At 46.8% G+C, this 19,872-nt stretch overlaps 2 protein-coding genes and 2 pseudogenes across 4 annotated transcripts in view; 2 read left to right on the top strand and 2 right to left on the bottom strand.

Moving 5' to 3' along the window:
* Nucleotides 1–11,593, bottom strand: part of LOC309808082 (ferritin heavy chain-like) — a 122,879-nt pseudogene extending 111,286 nt beyond the window's left edge. Inside the window, exon 1 of the transcript in view lies at nt 11,408–11,593. The product of the transcript in view is annotated as a ferritin heavy chain-like (transcript). The remainder of the gene's footprint in view (nt 1–11,407) is intronic.
* LOC309808894 (centrosomal protein of 78 kDa-like) overlaps nt 1–19,872 on the top strand; it is a 981,446-nt pseudogene that overhangs the window by 130,874 nt on the left and 830,700 nt on the right. The window lies entirely within an intron of this gene.
* The window catches only part of LOC309807680 (interferon regulatory factor 6-like), a 445,413-nt gene continuing 437,574 nt past the window's right edge, over nt 12,034–19,872 (top strand). The window contains exon 1 of the mRNA XM_082627532.1: nt 12,034–12,157. The gene's annotated coding sequence lies outside the window, so the exon portion shown is untranslated. The remainder of the gene's footprint in view (nt 12,158–19,872) is intronic.
* Nucleotides 12,426–18,697, bottom strand: LOC309808081 (NUT family member 2F-like). The gene is made up of 7 exons (XM_082628088.1): nt 17,597–18,697; nt 16,511–16,639; nt 15,785–15,876; nt 15,161–15,696; nt 14,554–15,018; nt 14,045–14,161; nt 12,426–13,602 (listed from the first exon to the last, which is right to left on the bottom strand). Exons 1-7 carry the CDS (start codon nt 18,280–18,282, stop codon nt 12,733–12,735), a joined length of 2,895 nt encoding a protein of 964 aa, XP_082484214.1. The 5' UTR covers nt 18,283–18,697; the 3' UTR covers nt 12,426–12,732.

The following is a 19,872-nucleotide window of genomic DNA, read 5'->3' as shown; positions in this document are numbered from 1 at the left end:
TAACAGAACAGAAGCTCTATTCCTACTAAACCCAATTCCCTTACTCCTGATTTGGATTGCATCACCTTGCACTCTCTAAGGATCCTTATTTTGTTCAATACCTTCTCTAATCTGGATCTTTTCCACTATCTTTTTTAAACATTCTAAAATCTTCCAAATTCGGAAAAATAATAAAGAAGAGTAAAGCAAAAAAGAAAAGCAAAACCAAACTCACCTTTCTCCACCTGACTTCTGTTACTAATTACCACACTATCTCTTCTTCAAAGGCACAGTTTTTAAAATAATTCTTGAAAATGTTTTTCTATATCTTGGCAATTGTGAATAATGCCTCAATGAACATGAGAGTGCAATCTTTTTGAGATCCTGATTTCAGTTCTCTTATACATATGTATATACACACACACACACATATATATACATATATATATATATATACATATATCCATTCAGAAGTGGGATTGCTAAATCATATGATAGTTCTGTTTTTAATTTTTCGAGAAGCCTCCATACTGTTTTCCATAGTGACTCTATACCATTTTGTATTCCCACCAACAGTGTACAAGAGATCCAATTTCTCCATATTCTCCCCAGTACTTGTTACCTTTATATTTTTGAAACTAAGCATCCTAACAGGTGTGAGGTGATATCTCTTCGTGATTTTGATTTGTATTGCCCTGATGATGAGCGATGCTGAGTACCTTTTCATATACATTTTGGCCGTTCATATGTGTTCTTTGGAAAATGTATATTCAAGTTCTTTGCCCATTTCTTGATGGAGTTATTTGGTTTATTTGCTACTTAGTTGTGTGAATTCCTTATAAATTTTGGATATTTACCCCTTACCAGATATATGATTTGCAAATATTTTCTCCCATTCCATTGGTTACCTTTCCATTCTGTTGGTTGTTTCCTTTGCTGTGCAGGAGCTTTTTATTTTGATGTAGTTCTACTTGTCTGTTTTTGCTTCTGTGGTCTGTGCTTTTGGTGTCATAGCCAATAAATCATTGCCAAGATCAGTGTCAAGAAGCTTTTCCCAAAATGTTCATCAACAGATGAATGGTTCAAAGCATGTAGTATATATTTACAATGGAATATTTTCAACTTTAAAAGAAGAAGGGGCAACAGGGATGAACCTGGAGGACAATACGCTAAGTAAATAAGCCAGTCACAGAAGGACAAATACTGCATAATTCCATTTATATGAGGTATCTAAAATAATCAGACTCATGGAAGCAGAGAATAGAATGTTGGTTGCCAGGGGCTGGGGAAAGGGAGAAATGGGGAGCTGTTGTTCAACAGGTATGAATTTTCAGTTATACAAGATGAATAAATTCGAGAAATCTGCTGTACAAATAGTGTCTGTAGTTAACAATAGTGTTAAGCACTTAAAATTAGTTAAGAGGGTCAATTTCATGTTAAGTGTTCTTACCACACACAGAAAAAATGGGACACAAGGAAGCTTTTGGAGGGGACAGATATATCTATTACCTTGATTGTGTTAATTGTCTCATGGGTTTATGCATATGTCCAAACTCATCAAATAGTATACATTAAGCATGTGCCATTTTTTGTGCATCAGTTGTACCTCCATAAAGCTGTTTAAAAATGTTTCTCTATATTTGATATCTTCACTTTATGACTTCCTTCTCATGCTTCAACCCACTCCCAATAGAATCCATCTTTTATTACTCCAATAAAAAGGTACTTCATAAGCTATTTCCAAATCCATGGATGCGATGTGAAAATTTTATCTCCTAGTTACTTGACCTGTAAGTAGGATTTGCTTCTGTCTTTGAGACTTGATTTTCCTTGACCCAAAAACTCCTCTGGTTTTCCTCTCATCTCTGCGGCAGTTCATTCTCTATCTTCTTTGCAGGTACGTATCCTTCTCCTCAGACATTAAATGTTGAAATTCTTCAAAATTCAGTTTTAGGCCATTATGTCCTCTCACTCTGGAACTCATAATATGATTTCACAGAAACACACAGCTTCAGTTACCAACTCCATAAAGTTTGGACATTTGTGTACCTGAGACCTCTAATCTGAATTCTGTAAATCCAGTTGCCTATTTAACATCTAAATCTGTTCATTTAAAATATACATAAAGCTAAATACTCACGGTCTCCCCAAACTGCCGAATCTCTCCTCCTTCATTTTCATTTGTCTTAGTGTATAGTGACACCATTCACCCAGTTGTATAAACCAGGCACCTAACAATAATCCTTGAGTTCAACCTCTCGCATCAGCCACTATATCCTATCCATTATCAATCTTATCCATTTTACCTCCTAGATACTTCCTTAATCTATCTAATGTCCTCTATCTACTCATCGTTGTAAGTGGTAAATTAATGCATGAATATATATTTCCCTGATTGCTTTGCTTGGTACCTATAGTTTTTATGGCAGAAAAATTTATATTAAAAAAAATCCGTTCATCTTCCGTATATCTTCCCTTCTGTTCCTCCATCCTCCTGTCCCCATTTCAAGCAAGTATACAGGACTCCCTAGAAACCTCTTCCTCAGGAAATATGCCATTTCTAAGCATCAAGGTGTGAAGGAGGAGATTACAAGGCAGTTGGAGGATTAATTGCCAGTGAGTACAACAAGCACTGCCTGACACTACCTTGTTACTGGATAGAGCCTTGGAGCTGCACCAACTCATTAGAGGGATGTAGTTGAGAGAGATATAGGGAAGGCATGTAATAAGCATGAGGTATCTATCTCATCAAATATTTCAGCATCCCAAACATTATAGAGGAACATTTATAAATGGGACATAAAGGTACAGGTGTCCTGGTCTCAGAAGACCAGAAGGACCTCCACAACACTTTCATGTTACAGGGTTTTTATTACCACTTTGGTTGTATAAGGTACCTCTAATAATGGCTGAGTCTAAATTCTCTACTTGCTCAGTTATTTAAAGAATTAAATTCATTTAAATCAAGTAAAGAAACAGTAGGTTTATAGCAGCTCATAACTGCTTACTTTTTTAAAAAAATGTATTTATTTATTATTTTTGGCTCTGTGTTGGGTCTTCGTTGCTGCACGTGAGCTTTCTCTGGTTGCGGAGAGTGGGGGCTACTCTTTGTTGCAGTGTGCGGGCTTCTCATCACGGTGGCTTCTCGTTGCGGAGCATGGGCTCTAGGTGCGCGGGCTTCAGTAGTTGTGGCGCATGGGCTCTAGAGCGCAGGCTCAATAGTTGTGGCACACGGACTCTAGAGCGCAGGCTCAGTAGTTGTAGCCCATGGGCTTAGTTGCTCCGCGGCATGTGGGATCTTCGGGAACCAGGGCTGGAACCCGTGTCCCCTGCATTGGCAGGTGGATTCTTAACCACTGCGCCACCAGGGAAGCCCCTTAACTGCTTACTTTATGTAGAAAAGCTGTCACCAATATATGGCAAGAACTTTGCTTGTATAATTTACACTAACTGGTATAATACACCTTCTACAAGAAAACTGAACAAGAATGAACTAGGGAGCAAAACATTTTTATCCTTTGAGCCATTCTGTTTTTAAGGGTTCTTGTAAGCTCTGATGTTTTATCTCTGAGAGAAAGAAAAAAAATTTTTTTAATTGGAAATTTAGAGATTTTTTTTTAAAACTTAAAATGAAAGATCTTGGTAGTAATTGAGTGTATAGTATTGTGTCATATGTTTTATTATTCATTTTATAGAACTAATTGCCCATGTGTTCCTATAATAGGGGAGGAAAAAATAACGGTTTTAGTCCCAGTATAGATATTGCATGATAAAAGGAGAATGATGACCATCTCCATTTCCAAAGGGAGAACAGGAATTCAAAACATGCTATGCCATAAATCGTTTAATTCAGGATTTTAAAATATTTTGAGCATTTTGAACTCAATGTTTTGTAACTTCTAAAAAAGTATAATGTATATACATAAGTTCCACACATTTAAAATGAGTTGTTAAATTGTTAAGACCTGACTTCTTTCTCAAAATTAAGGTATGCTAGTCGGACCTGAGCATAGCCTCCAGAGGGCGACCAAGTTTCATCCCTGCAAACAACTGCATCAAAATTTAACATTGCTTCCAACAAAAGCAAGGACTTTCTAAAGTTAAAATTTGAAAAGCCAGTGATAATAGTTAATCCTTGAAAAAATACCATGACCCAAAGTCTGAATAGCTCTGCAAATATTGGTTGTTTCAGAAGGAGACCACCTCTAATGTGATGGTTTAGTAGAGCAAGGGCCTTTGAATCTAGACAAATCTCACAAAGCTACTAGATCAGCAAAACTTGTCATCAGTTCACGCATGCTCTGATTTTCCTGCTCACTGAAGTCTACCTCTTCTAAGCACCTTGTATTAGCAGGGTTTGGCTCTTGCATTTCCACAGACGTAAGGCCTTAAATTCAAGGGTCAGCTCTACAAATGGTTGATATATTTGTAAATAGAGTTTCATCTATGGAATGGGATAAATATCTTCCTTATGTCTCATTGTTTTGTGAGTATTAAATTAGATAAATATATGAAAACACTTGACACAATGACTGGTAGGTAAACTTACTTTCTGCCCATTTCTTTTGCCCTCCCTTTTTTTCTCCTTAAATTGAGAAAGATAGGATCTTATTATGTCATTCACTTCAATGTTTTAGTGCTATATCACTCTTCCATTACCTCTCCCCAAAGTATATTTTTAAAAATCTCACAGAAATAAAGTAGTGATTAAGTTTAAATAATTGATATTTCTCAATCCCTGGACAGAAGTATATCTAATAAAAGTAGGTTTGTTAATCCTTGACTGATAATGACTAGAAAATAAAGAAGTATTTCTAATTGGGCAATCCATCCAATTGGCTCTCACCGTGTACCAATGGATTATTTTTTTCTACTTATTTCATCTTTATTAAAGCTACAACACAGAGAACATTAGTTGAGTTTACTTTGTAACTGCCCTTTCTCATTATTCCTGACCTGTATCTAACTAGCAGACAGTTACTTTTCATTCTTCTGAGAAAGTTCCTAAAGCATTGCTTTTCTTTATAAAATAACCTTCCTGAAGGTAATGCTAATTTTAACTACTGATCAAGATGGCCTTAATGTGTCCCTCAGTTTGGCTAAACTTCAGACAGGATTTTTCTTTACCATAGGCCCCTAACCTCCCTTTTCTGAAAACATTTACTTTAAGAAGCTTGAAATTATAAATTCTTTCTCTGCCCCTTTGAGATGTAAATTTTCTCCTAGTCACTTGATAATTTTCCAACCCAGAAATGTCTTTCTCAAGGACCTGGGAGTCAGCTCTTTGAAATATAACCTTCAAGAAAGGTATTGCCCCTAGTTCCCAGTCTCTGTGGGGAGTATAGGAGCCTAACTTTGATAAGAGCCAAAGCAAACAGAGATGGTCTAATTATATTGACCAACCTCTTCCCCAGCATCCTCTACTATTTTTCCTACAGCTCATCCTGGCATCTAAAAACTTCCATGCCTTTTGTTTCAGCAGAACGGAGTTCAGTCTCTCTCCCCTATTACAGAATCATCTTGAGTAAAGTACTCCTTGCCTGTTTAACCATCCGGTGCAATTTTTCTTTGACATCACTCCATCGCATACTCCAAACTGCCTACCACTTTCAGATTCATCTTATAAAACTTTGTGTATGTGCTGCTGAAGTGAGCACAATCTTTATAGAACTTTGAATCACTCCCTATTTCCTGTGGCATGAAGCCCACCATTCAAACTTCTCCACAGTCTTATACCTTCCAAACTCATTAGTGTTATCTTCCAATTCCTGAATTCTCTCCTCCAATAATATTAGTACATTTTCTTCCTAAACGTGGCTAACATTTCCCCATTTTGAGATTTCATGTGTCTTCTAATTTTTTTAATATTTGGAAATTTTATTATACTGTATTTGCCCATAACAAATAAAATAGAAATTGTTTCAAGTCTTTGCAAATAAGTTTAATACAGGGTATTAAGAACACCAGTGATGAAACTTCTGAGAAGTAAAGAAGGGCCACCTAGATAATGGAGTGATTAGTAGGAACAGGAATTTACTTGTACCCCTATGCTGGAAAGGCAAAGTTAAGGAGAGGGTTGTAAAGGCGTCCAGGGCCAGGTTAAATGATCATCAATGTCAGACCACACCAGTTCTGTCTCATTGGAGTTGGAGCCGTGGAAGTTACACAGTTGCTGCTGGAGAATCTTCACAAAGTAGAGGAAGAAAGGGAGAAATCTCATAGCTTATCCCTAAACTCCCATATACCATCAGTTGCTTCTCTTTGGCTGCGCCTGATCAGAAGTAAGCTGCCTGTATGAGTCTGCTATCATGTGATAGAAAACAGATTCAAGAAGGAACAATGACTAAATTCAAGAAAAAGCAGTCCCAAACTAGTATTTTTGCTTGAATGTTGTGCAACAGTCTGTTTTCTGTATTTTTTCTAACTTTATTGAGATGTAATTGACATACAGCATTGTGTAAGTTTAAGGTGTACAACCTGTTGGTATGTTACATGTTGTGAAATGATTACCACAGCGGAGCTAGTTAACACACCTCCGTTACCTCGCATAAATACCATTTTTTTTGGTGAGAACATTTAAGATCTCTCTTAGCAACTTTCAAGTATATAATACAGTTCTGTTAACTGCAATCACCATGCTGTAGATTAGATTCCCAGAAATTCATGGGCTAACTGGATATTTTACCCTTTGGTCAACATCTCCCCATTTCCCCCAACCCCTAGCAACAACCATTCTATTCTCTGTTTCTCTGGGTTTGGCTGTTTTAGAGTCTACAATTTAGTTACATCATACAGTATTTATTTTTCTCTCTCTGACTTATTTCACTCATCATAATGCCCCAAGGATCCATAAATGTTGTTGGAAGTGGCAGGATTTTCTTCTTTTTCGTGGCTGAATAATATTCCATCTATGTACATACCACATCTTCTATATCCATTTATCCATGTATGGACACTTTGGTTGTTTCCATCTCTCGGCAATTGTGAATAATGCTGCAATGAACGTGCGAGTGCAGATATCTCTTTGAAATAGTGATTTCATTTTCTTTGGATATATATATACCCAAAGCAGGATTGCTAATGTATGGTAGTTTTCTTTTTAATTTTTTGAGGAGACTCCATATTGTTTACCATAGCAGCTGTACCAATTTACATTCCCACCAACAGTGCACAAGGGTTTCCTTTTCTGCATCCTTGTCAACATTTGTTACCTCTTAGTCTCTTTGAGGTGATATCTCGTTGTAGTTTTGATTTGCATTTCCTTGGTGATTAGTGATGTAGAGCATCTTTTCATGAACCTGTTGGTGATCTGGATGTCTTCATTGGAAAATTTTTTATTCAGTTCTTCTGCCCAAGTTTTAATTGAATTGTTTGAAAATCTATATCTACCTATATCTATATATCTATATATAGGTATAGATATAGCCATTGTATGAGTTCCTTATATATTTTGGATATTAACACCTTATCACGTACATGATTTGCAAATATTTTCTCCCATTCTGTAGCTTGCCCTTTCATTTTGTTGATTGTTTATTTTTCTGTGTAGAAACTTTTTAGGTTGATGTAGTTATATAACAAGTTGTATAACCAGTTGTATATAACAATTTATATAACAAGTTGTATTTCTCTTGGTGATTTTAAGATTCCCTTGTTATCTTTAACGTTGACATTTTAATTTTAATATTTCTTGGTATGGATCTCTTTAGGTTGATCTGCTTTGGAGCTCTCTGGGCTTCCTGTATCTGGATGTCTGTTTCTTTCCCCAGGTTAGGAAAAGTTTTCAGATATTATTTCTACAAATGTTTTCTGCCCCCTTTTCTCTTCTCCTTCTGGAGTTCCTATAAGGTGAATTTTATTCCATTTGATGTGCCATAAATCCCTTAAGCTTTATTCATTATTTTCATTCTTTTTTCTTCCTTATTCTCTGATTGGATGAGTTCCTCTGACCTGTCTTTGAGTTCACCTATTCTTTCTTGTGCTTCATCTACTGTATTTCTAAGTTCAGTTATTGCATTCTCCAGTTCTGTGACTTCTATTTGGAACTTTCTTATATCTTCTATTTCTTCGTTGAAGTTCTCACTGTTTTCATCCATTTTCCTTCTGAGTTCAGTGAGCATTTTTATGACCATAACTTTGAACTCTTTATCAAGTAAATTACTTATGTTCATTTCATTAAGATTTTTTCCTGAGGTTTTATTTTGTTCTTTTTTTGGAGTATAGCCCTCCCTTTCTTCATTTTGCTTGACTCTCTGTGTTGGTTTCTATGCATTAAGTGAAATAGCCACATCTCCCAGTCTTGAAGAGCTGTGTGACAGCTGAATCTTGTCATTTAACCCTGTCTACTCTTGGTTGCCTCTCAAACCTTTGTGATTGTCTAAGCAGTTTATTTTTAATAGACCTGGCACACCATCCCAGCAGTTGAGGGTGTGCCAAGACAAATGAGCAACCCAAAGTGGAGGATCTCAGGCAGCACCTAGATTCAGGTTGATAGGAAGCCAGAAAACTTGGTAACAGCTTTTAAAGAATGCAAATGTATTTAGTCTTGTGAGATTGCAAGTGGAAGCCCTGCTGCGCCCCAGAAGCAAGCAATCTGAAGGTGTTCCCTGGGGAGCAGTCACAAGAAAACAGTGCTTCAGATAAGTGTACAAGCTCCATTCTGGGAGATACCAGTGAACTGTAGTAAGGCAGAGTGAGGGTGGAGAGATGGCACCCCCAGCCTACCTTCCCCGAGAGCACATCCGTAGCCTCTAGATGTGTGCTGAACCTGAAGCCTGCTCTTAAGTCTTGTCCCTACTAGCAAATAGGCCTTTTTCATGTAAAGGCTGGGGCTGTGTCTCAGTCTGATGGGTAGTGGTACATCCTGGGGGTGGTATCCTGCCAAGAACTGTCTCTCCAATTGTTACAGTCCCATGGGACCCAGAAAAGAAATCCCTCCTGGCCTCCAGAGCCAGGTGATCAAGGAGCATCCCCTGAGTGGAGGCCACAAAAATGGGATCTCCTGTCTTGGAGATTCTGGCTCTCTGGAGCACATCAGAAGGAAAGTGTGAAGATGATGCTTACTGGCTGAGTGAGGCGGTGGGAAGAGTGCAAAGATGACACCATTTGAATAAAGGGAAAGAGGGAAAAGAAAAAAAGAAAAAGAAGAAGAAAAAAATATATATATATATAGCAAGACAGAGGAAGAGCAGGGAAGAAGGAGCCAGCTGGCTGGAGCACAAAGCTGTCACCTGCAGGAAAGGAAAAAGGGGAAAAAAGATGGCACCTTTCAGTTTTATCAAGGCAGAGAGAGAGAAGGAAGATGGCACCCGCCAGCCTCTGTCCCTGGGGAGTATTCCAGCAGGCCCCTGTTCCTCAGATTAATGCTTTAAAATTGGGAAGTGAGTCTCTTTCACCAAAAGTCAGAGTGCTTTTCAAAGGGCTGCTTCTACACTTGGCCCTGGGACAGGTGAGTCTGTGCACAGGCCCTTTAAGAGCTGTTCCTCAGTTCACCACAGCCCTGTGGGTCTCATGGGATGTGCCTTGTTGGTCTTCAAAGTCAGATGTTTTGAGGGTCTATCTCTCAGGTGCCAGCCTTAAAATTTGGAGTGCCCAATGTGGGGTCCATACCCTTCACCTCTCAGGAAGAAGCTCCAGGTTTTGAGTTCCTTCCTAATTGTGTGTCTCCACACCAAGGATGGGGTTTATGGCAAAATTGTGTCTCAGCCTTTCCGACCTGTTTTGATGTGGTTTCCCTCTGGTTTTCCTGATGTGAAGGGGTTGCTCCACCATCTTTTAGTTTTCTTCAGACGAAATTTTTCCATATGTAGCTGTAGCTTTGGTGTGTTTGTGGGAGGAGGTGGGTTCAGGATCTTCCTATGTTGCCATCTTGAACTGGAACCTATTTAATATGTTTTAAATTTTGGTTTTCAATCGTTCAGTTTGTTACTAGTATGTGGAAATATGATCAATGTTGTGTATTAATGTTTATGTATTGATTTTATATTCTGAGATCCTGCTAAAGCAAGTTATTATAATTTATTATGAGTCTACTTATACCTTCCTTGGAATTTTCTATGTAGACAATTATGTCATCTGTAAAGAATGACAGTTATATTTCTTCTTTTCTAATATGTATGTCTCTTTTTTCCTTTTCTTGCTATACTACACTAACTAGAATCTAAAGTACTAAGTTGAAAACTAAGATAAGAGTGGACATTCTAACCTTGTTTTTGAACTCAGGGAAAAGCATTCATTCTTTCACCATTTGATGTGATGTTAGAAGTAGGTTTTTTGTAGATGTTCTTTATTAGGTTGAGGTAGTGACCTTCTAATCCTAGTTTTCTGAGCATTTTTAATATGAATGGGTGTTGAATCTCGTTAAATGCCTGTTGTGTATTAATTGGTGTGACAGTATGTGTTTCTTCTTTAGACTCAATATGGTAGATTACATTGATGATTTTTTACCATTGAACAAGGCTTGCATCCCTGGAATAAATTCCACTTGGTCATAGTCTATTATTCATGTGGATTCTGATGGTAGGTATTCTTGTGGATTTCTTCTAGTAGGGTAAATTCTGGTTCCCCCAAAACGTCCGTGTTTAACCCCTCCTATGACAATATGTGAACGTTACCTTGTATGGAAAAATGGACTTTGCCGCTGTGACTAAGTAAAAAATCTTGAGATGAAGAGATTATCCTAAATTTTCTGGGTGGGCTCTATATAAACACAAAGAGCTGTATAGGAGGGACACAGGGAGAGTCAGAGTTGGAGAGACCATGTGATGAGGGAAGCAGAGATTAAAGTGATGCACTTTGAAGATGGAAGAAGGGACTAATTCCAAGGAATGCAGGCAGCCTCTAGAAGACAGAAAGGGAAAGGAAACAGATTCTCCTGTAGGGCTTCAAAAGGAACAAGCCCTGAGACACCTTGACTAATATCAGACTACTAAGCTGCAAAAACTTTCTTTCACAAAGGGTCAAGGAGGGCTGGGAGCACATATGTGCTGCCCACCTGGACAGAGGGGGACCTGTGAGGCTGACCTACAGATTCTGTGGAGGTGGAGAGACATGAGCCCCTTTCTTCTCCAAGCTCTTTGCAGGGTCCAGCAGAGAGTCAGGCCACCTGTGGACGCCTGCGGCCCCAGTTCTGCATACTGGTGGTGTAGGGGTCATGTTCAGGGAATCTCTGTTGTCCTAACACCTGCCTGGGTCCTGGGGAAGGAATCAGAAGTCAGAAGCAGGAGAAGAGCCTTTGGCCAGCAGGGAAGGGGGGGTGAGGCCCAGGGCAGGTCCATAAAAGATCAGAGCACCTCAGTGCTTTAGGAGGAAGGGGCTTCAGAGGTGGGCCAGCACAGGCTGTGACAGAGGCTAAGCAGACTGGGAGGGGAGGCACTTCCGGGAGACAGCAGGGGTCTACTCCCTGCCCCTCATTGTTTGCTCGTCTCACTCTAACGAGGGGGTCATTTCCCCTGCTCTGATGATTCGAAGTCTCTGCCGGCACCCACAGGACGGTGACTGAGGCCTCCACACTCCTCAGCATGGATCCCAGCTCCCACTCAGATCTGGGGCCACAGACACCTCTCCCACCCCCTGCTGCCCCTGTGAGCCAGCTGTTCTTGTGAAACGTGGTCATAGTTTGTTAGGAGGATCTGTTTTCTATGGGGATACAAACCAGTGTTGATACCAGTACACACACATGTCCAGCCATGGGTGGAAAGGGAAGGGACAGTAGTTCTGGGGTGTCTTTGCGGACCCGTAGGCCCCTAACGCCAGTCCCCACAGCCACAGCCAGATGGGTCCTCCTCCCTCAGTTGAACGAGATGCTGCTGCACAGAAATCCCACAAGTTCCACAAAGGGGCCCAACTGTCCTTTCCCTTATACACACCTTTAACGGGTGCCCCATGAATTTCCCCACACCCATTCCCCTTGTTGCATCCTCATTGGGATTAAGAGGTAGCTGCCTCCACCACTCTCCACATTGCAATAATCCCAGTGGAACTAGAGGATGCTCCCGCTACGATGAGGCAGACAGTCCTGTCCCCATGGCCAAGACTTTTCGTCTCTGGTCAGGCCACCTACACAGGAAACCCTGGATGAGTGGAGGGTCATCCCAGCGCCGTCGTCTGGCCACATGAGGAAAGCAGAGAGAAGCTCCATAATGACAAGGGCCGTCTCCAGGCTCCATCCTAGAAACTGGTGAGTGTCCAGAGGGGCGGAAAGGCACAAGAGCAGCTCTGCCTCCCCAGAAGGTTCAGGGATGCAGAAGACGGTACAGATGCCCCAGAAGGCCCCTAGCCGAGCAGGCGTTAGAGAAGGGGCTGATGAGGGGGTCCCTGGGGAAAGTGAGAGCTGTGCGTTCCCAGGGGCAGCCTGAGGAGTCCTTGTCTATGTGGAGGAAAGGTGTGGCCACCTGTAGACCCAGAGCTCCTGTGACCTCCCTCATCCTTCCTTCCTCTCAGGATCGCTCTCTGTGGAGCAGCTCAACACCAACAAGATGACGGTGGCCTGAGAGCATTTCCCACGAAAACGATCTTTGTTCACAATTTACATACATCACTCCAAAGGTCCTGCTCCCACCCACACCTGGCCACACCCACCTCCCCCACCTCCCTAACCCCCCACAATCCCGCTCCCCCTCCCCACCCTGGTGGTCCTGCCCCCCTCCCTTCCCCCCACATCATCCAGGATCAGCACTGGGAGGAGGAGGAGCCCCTAGGCTCCCCAGGGGGCTGCCCTGGGGCCTCGCCCTGGAGGGCCGGCCCAGCTGTTCCCTACTGGCTGCAGTGCTTCTTCCTCCTCTTCCCACGCTTCTTTGTGTCAAACGGGTCACGCTTTCTCTTTCTCAGCTGTGAGGGGCGAGCCAGCCCCAGAGCCAAGGCTGGCCTCCCAGAGACGCCGAGGCCAGCCCCGGGGATGGGCAGCTTCTCAGCAGCGGCTGGGCGTCCACACAGAGCCCGCTTCCTCGACTTGGGAGCGGCTGGTGGAGCTGGGCTGAGGCCTCTTCTCTGAGAGGAGGGGGACTGGGGAGCACTCTGGGCCCCCCAACCTCCAGAGGAAGCCAGGGCTGAGACATGCGCAGGACTGAGGGACATCCCGAAAGGCACCAGTATATGCTGAGAGTCTATGATGAAGACGCTTTGGAGCACCTCCTCGTTCTCACTGGACCCGTCCCCGGGCACTCGGGCCTCCCGAAGAGGAGAGGCCTTTCTGAGAACAGACGCATCCCTGGATCTCAGTAGAGGGCCGGTGCGCCTTTGACCCTGGGGAGGGGAGAGCCGTACGGGCCGGAATATAGAGAACTCCTGACGTCCTCCAGAGGGAACAAAGACTTTGGGCCTGCACAGGGCAGTGTCTGTTTGGATGAGCCTATGAAGAGCCTCAGAATCAATCTCTGGTGGGCAGGCTTCATCACTGACCCCTAGATGGGGGTCTTGGTCGTGCCTCTGGGCACCTTGGCCGGCGTCGGACTCAGAAGGACTTGAGGCCATTCCGGGTGCACTGTGACTCGGGGCTGCCCGCACACCGTCGTCCTCTTTCAAGGCCAGGAGTCGTTGCTGCACCAGCTGGTAGGAGGAAGGAGGACAGTGACGGCTCCACACACACGTGTGAGAGGAGGAGCACTGGGCAGTGGGACAATGGCCCTGGGGGGGAGGAGGGGACGGGCGACCCCAGGACTTGAATCCAAATACAGACACTGTGGCAGTCCTGCCATCCTCCTGCAACTGATTCCCAGCTTTGTGACCTTCCCTCCCCTCCCGGCTCCCTATCCTCTCCTTCCTTTCACCCTGCACTGCACCCACCCCAGAATGGGCCCTTCCCCATGCCAGGCGTCCCAGGCAGGGGAGGGATGGACAGCGCTATGTGGCCCTCCTGTTCTGGGGCCCTATCTCTCCCCTATTCACTGGGGTCCCTCCGTGCCCTGGTTTTCCTGGGTGTCCCTTGTGTCCCCTGTTCTACCGGGGATCCCTCCCTCCTCTGGCTCCCCTGGGTCATCTGGGTTCCCCTGTCCCCTGGATCACCTGGGGTCCCCCTCCCGTGGGGTCCCCTGGCTCCCTGAGTGTCCCTCTCCCTCCCCTGACTCACTTCTTCGGGGGTGAGCCCTTCCTCCTGCTCCAGCTCCTTCTCTAGGGCCAAGAGATCCAGCTGTGGGCCTGGGGAAAGCAAATCTGCCAGGAATCCAGGGTGAATGACTGCCTCCACCTAGAACAGAAAGAAGAGGCTGTGAGCATCCTTGGCCAGGAGTGGCCTGTGAGACAAGAAGGCCAGGAGGGAAAGTGAAAAGCAGAGACCCACCCCACTCTCCTCCACAAGGCGGGGATGGTCAGCGCACACACACACACATGCAAACATGCACATACACAGTCACACACAAAAGAGCACATATACAGAGGCACAAACACAGACACAAAGGCATACACACAGATAGACACAAACATATACACACAAACATCTGCGTAAACCTCCCCTAACACCAGGCTCAGGAACAAGGAGCTGAGCTTAAGTCCCAACGGCCTGAGCAGAACCCAGATCTGGGGTGCTGAGAGTTCCATGCCCTGGCATTTTGCAGACCCCAGTCTCCAGGCCTAGCCTACTTTGGTGACAAAGTCCTCCTGGGAACACAGCTTGTCGATGTAGCTTAAGAGATCCGGGTCCGAGTAGGTGCCGTCCTCTTCCTGCTGCAGCTCATTTCCGTCCTCTCCCCATTCTGCATCTGAGTCGCCTGTGGCTGAGTGGACGGGCCCCACCAGCACCTCCATGATGTCCATATACTCCCTCACAGCCTCAGGTGGAATCTCCTCGGGTGCCTTGGGCTCCGGGGGTCGCTGGGACCTGTGTGGCTTCGGGCGGGAGGGCTGGGCGCTGGGGCCGGACATCCTGGGAGCACAGGCTGAGGCAGAGCAGGAGGAAGGGGAGGAAGGTGAGGGGCTCCCGGTCCACCTCCTGACCACCGAGCGCACGCTGGTGAGGGCATTGTTGGGGGACATTGATGTGGGTGTGGGGGGGTCAGGACCACCTGAAGCTTCATGCACAGTTGGAGGGGGGCGGTAAGGGGGCATCTAAGAGAGTCACATGTAAGGAAGTGGGGAACCTCCAATTTTCCAGGGGTGTCCCCATCAAGCCCACTTCTTAGGCAGACTTTGTGTGCAGTCCTTTGACAGGGAGGTGTGAGAGAAGTTACAAAATTGACCAAGTCAATACCCCGTAGTGACAAAGGGCATCTGAGACCTCACCCCCACCCCCCGCCTCAGTGGCTGTTTTGCTTGAAAGACCAATGTCCTTGTCTTGAAGGAAAATGATCCACATGGGAACAGTGGCCAACCCTGGGCCCCTGTTACCTGTGCGTTCAACTCCAGTGGGAACCTGGGTGGCTGGCTGAAGGCCCACTTTCGGGGCTGGGGGCCCCCGAGGATCCAGCTTCAGTGGGGCTGGAGGAGGCAGGCCCTGCGCGCACTGCATCCACTGCAACTGCTGAACCTGCATCTCCTCCTCGGCCTCAAATTGCATGAACCTGGGGGGTGACGGAGGCACAGGCCACCCTGAGAAAATGGCCTGGGTTCTGGAGCCCAACAAAGGCAGCCAAGAATGAGGGATTGGGAGAGGATGTGCCTTGGGGCTGTCAAGGCCCTGTGAGGTGCTGTCCACAGCAGAGAGCTGCTCCTGGAACTGATACAAGATCTGGGACCCTTCCTGCCTCACCAGCATTGGAGAGCATTCAACAGCATAGAGCCAGGTCGCTGCATTGAACCAGGTCAACGGGACACGTGGCTGACCCAAGGGGCACCCTCCTCATGCCCCCCATCCAGAGCCACATGAAGGGCTGACAGCCGGAGGCTGGAACAGGCATGTGTTTCCCACAGGGGTCCTTGCCCAAATCCAGGACCCTGGGTTGGGACTGAGAGTTCTGGAACGTAGACCTGGAGACAGGGCTCAGGAGAGGCTGGACGATGTGGATGCTGAGCTTAGAGGACAGGCCTTCCTCTCCTCTGAGAGGTGCTTGTTTGTTTGGTTTTGTTTCTTAAACCATGGGGATTACTGTGGAGCAAACACTGGAAGGGCCAGAGACCCGTGGGCTGATGACAGCTGGCTTCCCCAGCCTCTTGAGGGATGCCAGGGTACCCACTCAGGCCACTTTTTGTGAGGAGAGGGGGTCCCAAATCTATGTCAGTGGCCACCAGCCAGCCACCACTAAGGAAGCAGCAGGCTGGCAGGTGGAGCTCTTTCCCCGGCCCAGCCCATATGGCCAGAGTTGGACCCCTACTGGACTCACAGCTTCACCCTGCCCCGTCCTGAGACCTTCATGTGAGGGCAAGGGTAGGTCAAAGTCAGGGGAGGGCAGAGCTCGTGGTGGAGGAAGGACAGAAGACCCAAACTCTCAAGGTGAGGGAGGGGTTTCTGGAGGACTGTAGGGCCTCTGGGCTGCGGGCCCCCCGTTCCGAGCGACAGCCCTTCTCCTTTGTCCTCTCTGATGAGCACCCCCACGGCCAGACCCTGCCCTCACCCACTCGCCTCACCCTCCACGCAGCCCCTGGGCCCAGGACGCTGACTCACTTTTGCGCCATCTCGTAGTAGATCATCCGGTCAGAGTTGCTAATGTGCTGCCATTCCTGCACGGCCCTGCACAGTCCCTCCTCCAGTGTCATGGTGGGCTTCAGGCGGGCCAGGGATCGAAGCGCTGGGCTGTAAGCACTCGGGGTCAGTCTCTGTGCCCAGCCCAGCCCCCACCTGCCTGACCCCACCCACCAATGTGGACCACACATCACTCAACACAGCATGACTGAGCAACAGGAGAGTGAGAGGCAGGTGTCTGGGAGAGCAGAGACAAGCCTTCCCGGCTACTGCTGGCACCACGTCACACTCACTCGAGGATGACCATCCACTCCCAGGCTACAGCTGGGACACTGTGCCTTGGGGAGCTCTTTTCCTCTTCAAGGCTGCCTTTTCATAATAAAAATCACCATCATCAATGAGGCGTGGCATGTGCCAGGCAATCTGCTCACACTTCGTAGATTAGCCCAAGGAGTCTTCTGCACGGTCCTCTGAATGAAGTGTGATTGTCCCCTTTTTACGAGGGACCGGAGGTTTAGGATGGAAATGCCTGCCAGGCTCACAACTCTAGTGGGAGAGAGCCCATGCCCTTAGGAGAGCTCTACCATCACCCTGTTCCTAGTGGAATTCTCCACATCAACAAAGTCGAGGCGTGCATGAAGCGCTCTCCTGGGCCCCGCGCTCTTCCCCCTTCTCCGAAGTGACCTCCCCCGGCCATGTACACTCAAGTGCTGTATGAAAGGAGACGGCAGCACAGGAGAGTGTGGCATCCACTCCTTGGCTCCTCAACTTACACCACGACCCTCTCTGACTGCAAGTCTTCAGGCCATATTACCAGGAGAATCATGGAAGAGCAAGCTGGCTAGACTCACAGGGGGGTGGGGTCAGTTGAGATAAGGCACATTTCAGTCACGATGTCATGGACTGGCAGGCTCGCCCATACGACCGACAGTGTGCCTTCTCGTGGCGTGGACATCGCCCTCACACCTCGCTTCCAGTATCCCTAGAAACCTAACCTGCGAGTCCATCCCCAGTTCCTCTTTATCTAAGAGCTCCGATAAGCTCATGACCCCCTGAGCGTTCACTCACATGAGAAAGCAGGAAAGAGCTTCCGCATCAGGACTCTGGGGAAGGTGTCTCTGGGCCAGTGGCTTGAGGCGCTGCCACCGTCGGAAGTTACTGTACACGCTCTGGTGGTTAGAGCAGTCCTCCTGCGAGGCATAGGGCTGGTTGGTGTCCAGGCTGCCCTCCCTGGAAATGCCATGTGGCCATGGCCCAGAGTTCACTGGGCGAATGTTAGGGGCCATCTGGGCAGCTGGTGGTGGAGCTTGAGGAGGAAAGCCTGGGGTCCAGCCTCCCTTGCCAGCCTGAGTAACTCCAACAGCTGGAGCAGTCACAATGGTCTCCATCGCAGGGGTTGCTAAGAATATGGGTGCAGGACATGCAGCACTCCCGCTGAGGGCCCCTGGAGCGCTCCAGTTGAGGGGGCCCTGAGGAACGATAAAGGTCTGAGTCTGGGGGGCCTGCACTGGCCTCCCTTGTGACCTGACTTGTACAGTGAAGTTGCAAGCCCCAGGGGCACCGGGGCCACAGCCACCATTAGCCACCAAAGGCATCCTGGGGAACGCTGGCAGCCACAGGCTGCTGCCGGGAGGGAATGCGGGGGCGATGAGAGGTGGCAGGTGCTGCTCCCAGGGTGGCCAGTGCTGGGCGCCAGGAATGGGTGGAGGAAAGGACACTGCCATGAAAGTAGACAAGGAGGCACCGGGGTTCATGGTGACATCCGTTCCCAGCAGTGCAGATGCTGTTGAGGCAAAGGAAAGGAGTGAATGGAGGAGGAGAATGGGCAAGTGGGACTGAGGCTTTCTGCGGCCTCAGAGTGTAAATCTCCACAGATGAGAGACTCTTGGACAAGGGAAACTGCAGCGTGCAAATGTCTTCAAGTGATTTTCATGCCCTGACCTCCAGTTGAGAATTATTCCACTGGTGACCCCACGCCCATCCACCAAGCTCCCTGACCCCTGCCTGCCGAGAAGAAATTGCCTCAGCAAGCACTCACTTGGAGAGCCTCCCTAAGGCACACCCTGGCACCTAAGCCTCACAGGCTGTCTCCCAAGACCTGGAGCTGTGTGGACATCCGCTCTGTGAGAAATGCCCCTCAGCCGGCGTACTAGCAGGTAGGGGCCTTCTGCAAGGTACGTTCTAGGCCCCCAAAGGCCCTTTGTGGACAGGCACTGCGTAAAATATTAGGGCCCCACCTCCTCCTCAGTCCTCCTTTTCCTGATGCTCAGTATAAATCCCCTCTTTCTTTCCTAGCCTCACAAAACAAAACAAAATGCTGGAAAATATCTCTAATGGAATCCTGATACAAACCCATGACACTGGCCCAGAAAGCACCTGCATCTCCGAACAACCCACAGCAGATACGTAACATGGGCCAGGTCCTGCCACCCCTTCCCCAGTGCCCAGAGTCACTGTCATCAGTCAGGAGTTCTGTTCCTAGGGGCTTGGGGTGGTCTGAGAAGTAGGCGCGTGTCCCTTAGATTCTGTCATTTCACAGCCAGTGATGGCTGCAGAGGATTAAACAAGGGCCAGGGAATTGTCATGTTACATTGGTCGTGGGAGTACAGACTGCCTGTGGTCCTTCCCCTTCCAGCTCCCAATAATGGAGAGACAATCTGAGATGCAGGCATAAGCCAGATGCCATGGCGATCAAATTGTCTGAAACACATCCCCGTTCAGGAGAACAAGGTACACACCATGGTGCACCTAACTAACCAGAACAGATGTCATAGGACGTTTAGTAGTAACACAGAAGATCATCTTCCTGATCCTGGGCTACACTTCTTCCCCCTTTAAAAGAGGAAGCAGCCTTCATAGACATTCCACCCGAAACAACCCCACTCCACATCTGTTCCCTGTCCATGAAGGAGTGACATGAAATAGGAACAACCTCTTCCTCTCAAGGCAGCCTGAGGGTCCACCATGAGATACTGGACAAGATGAAGTAGGTCTGAAGTACTGCCATTCCACAAAAGGAAGAACAATTCAGAGCAACTCAGGAACCTGAGCCCTCTCTTGGCTGAAGTTACTCGTAATGGTTGCCCATCCCCTGTTGAATCCAAGGCAACAGTTACCTGAACTGACAAGTGAGCTCTGGGCTGGGAGGAGTGGACGAGGTGTGGGCTGCGGCAGTTAGAGTAACCCCCTGCCTAGCTCTCGGAGAGGACACTTCACTGCAGGTGTGGCCACACACAGCCCCATTGAATAGTTTTCTCACCAAGGCCATCTCTCCCCACGGCCCCCTGAGATACACTATGCTCCTGTTCAAATCCCTTTGAAAGATATGGTGAGGCAAGCTTCAG

Source organism: Mesoplodon mirus, assembly GCF_964341445.2.
Source record: "Mesoplodon mirus genome assembly, chromosome: 7".
NCBI lineage: Eukaryota > Metazoa > Chordata > Mammalia > Artiodactyla > Ziphiidae > Mesoplodon > Mesoplodon mirus.
The sequence above is the reverse complement of the archived record's forward strand: the minus strand, read 5'-3'. Positions and strand labels throughout refer to the sequence as shown.

Bases quoted from the DNA above. Each gene is read 5' to 3' on its own strand.
- LOC309808081 (XM_082628088.1), bottom strand. From the start codon at position 18,282: ATGAACCCCGGTGCCTCCTTGTCTACTTTCATGGCAGTGTCCTTTCCT. The intron at 15,697-15,784 runs GTCAGCCCTTCA...GGTTCAATGCAG, and splicing joins GCCTGTTCCAGCCTCCGGCT to CGACCTGGCTCTATGCTGTT. The intron at 13,603-14,044 runs GTGAGTCAGGGG...CCTCCCCCCCAG, and splicing joins AAGGGCTCACCCCCGAAGAA to GGCCATTGTCCCACTGCCCA.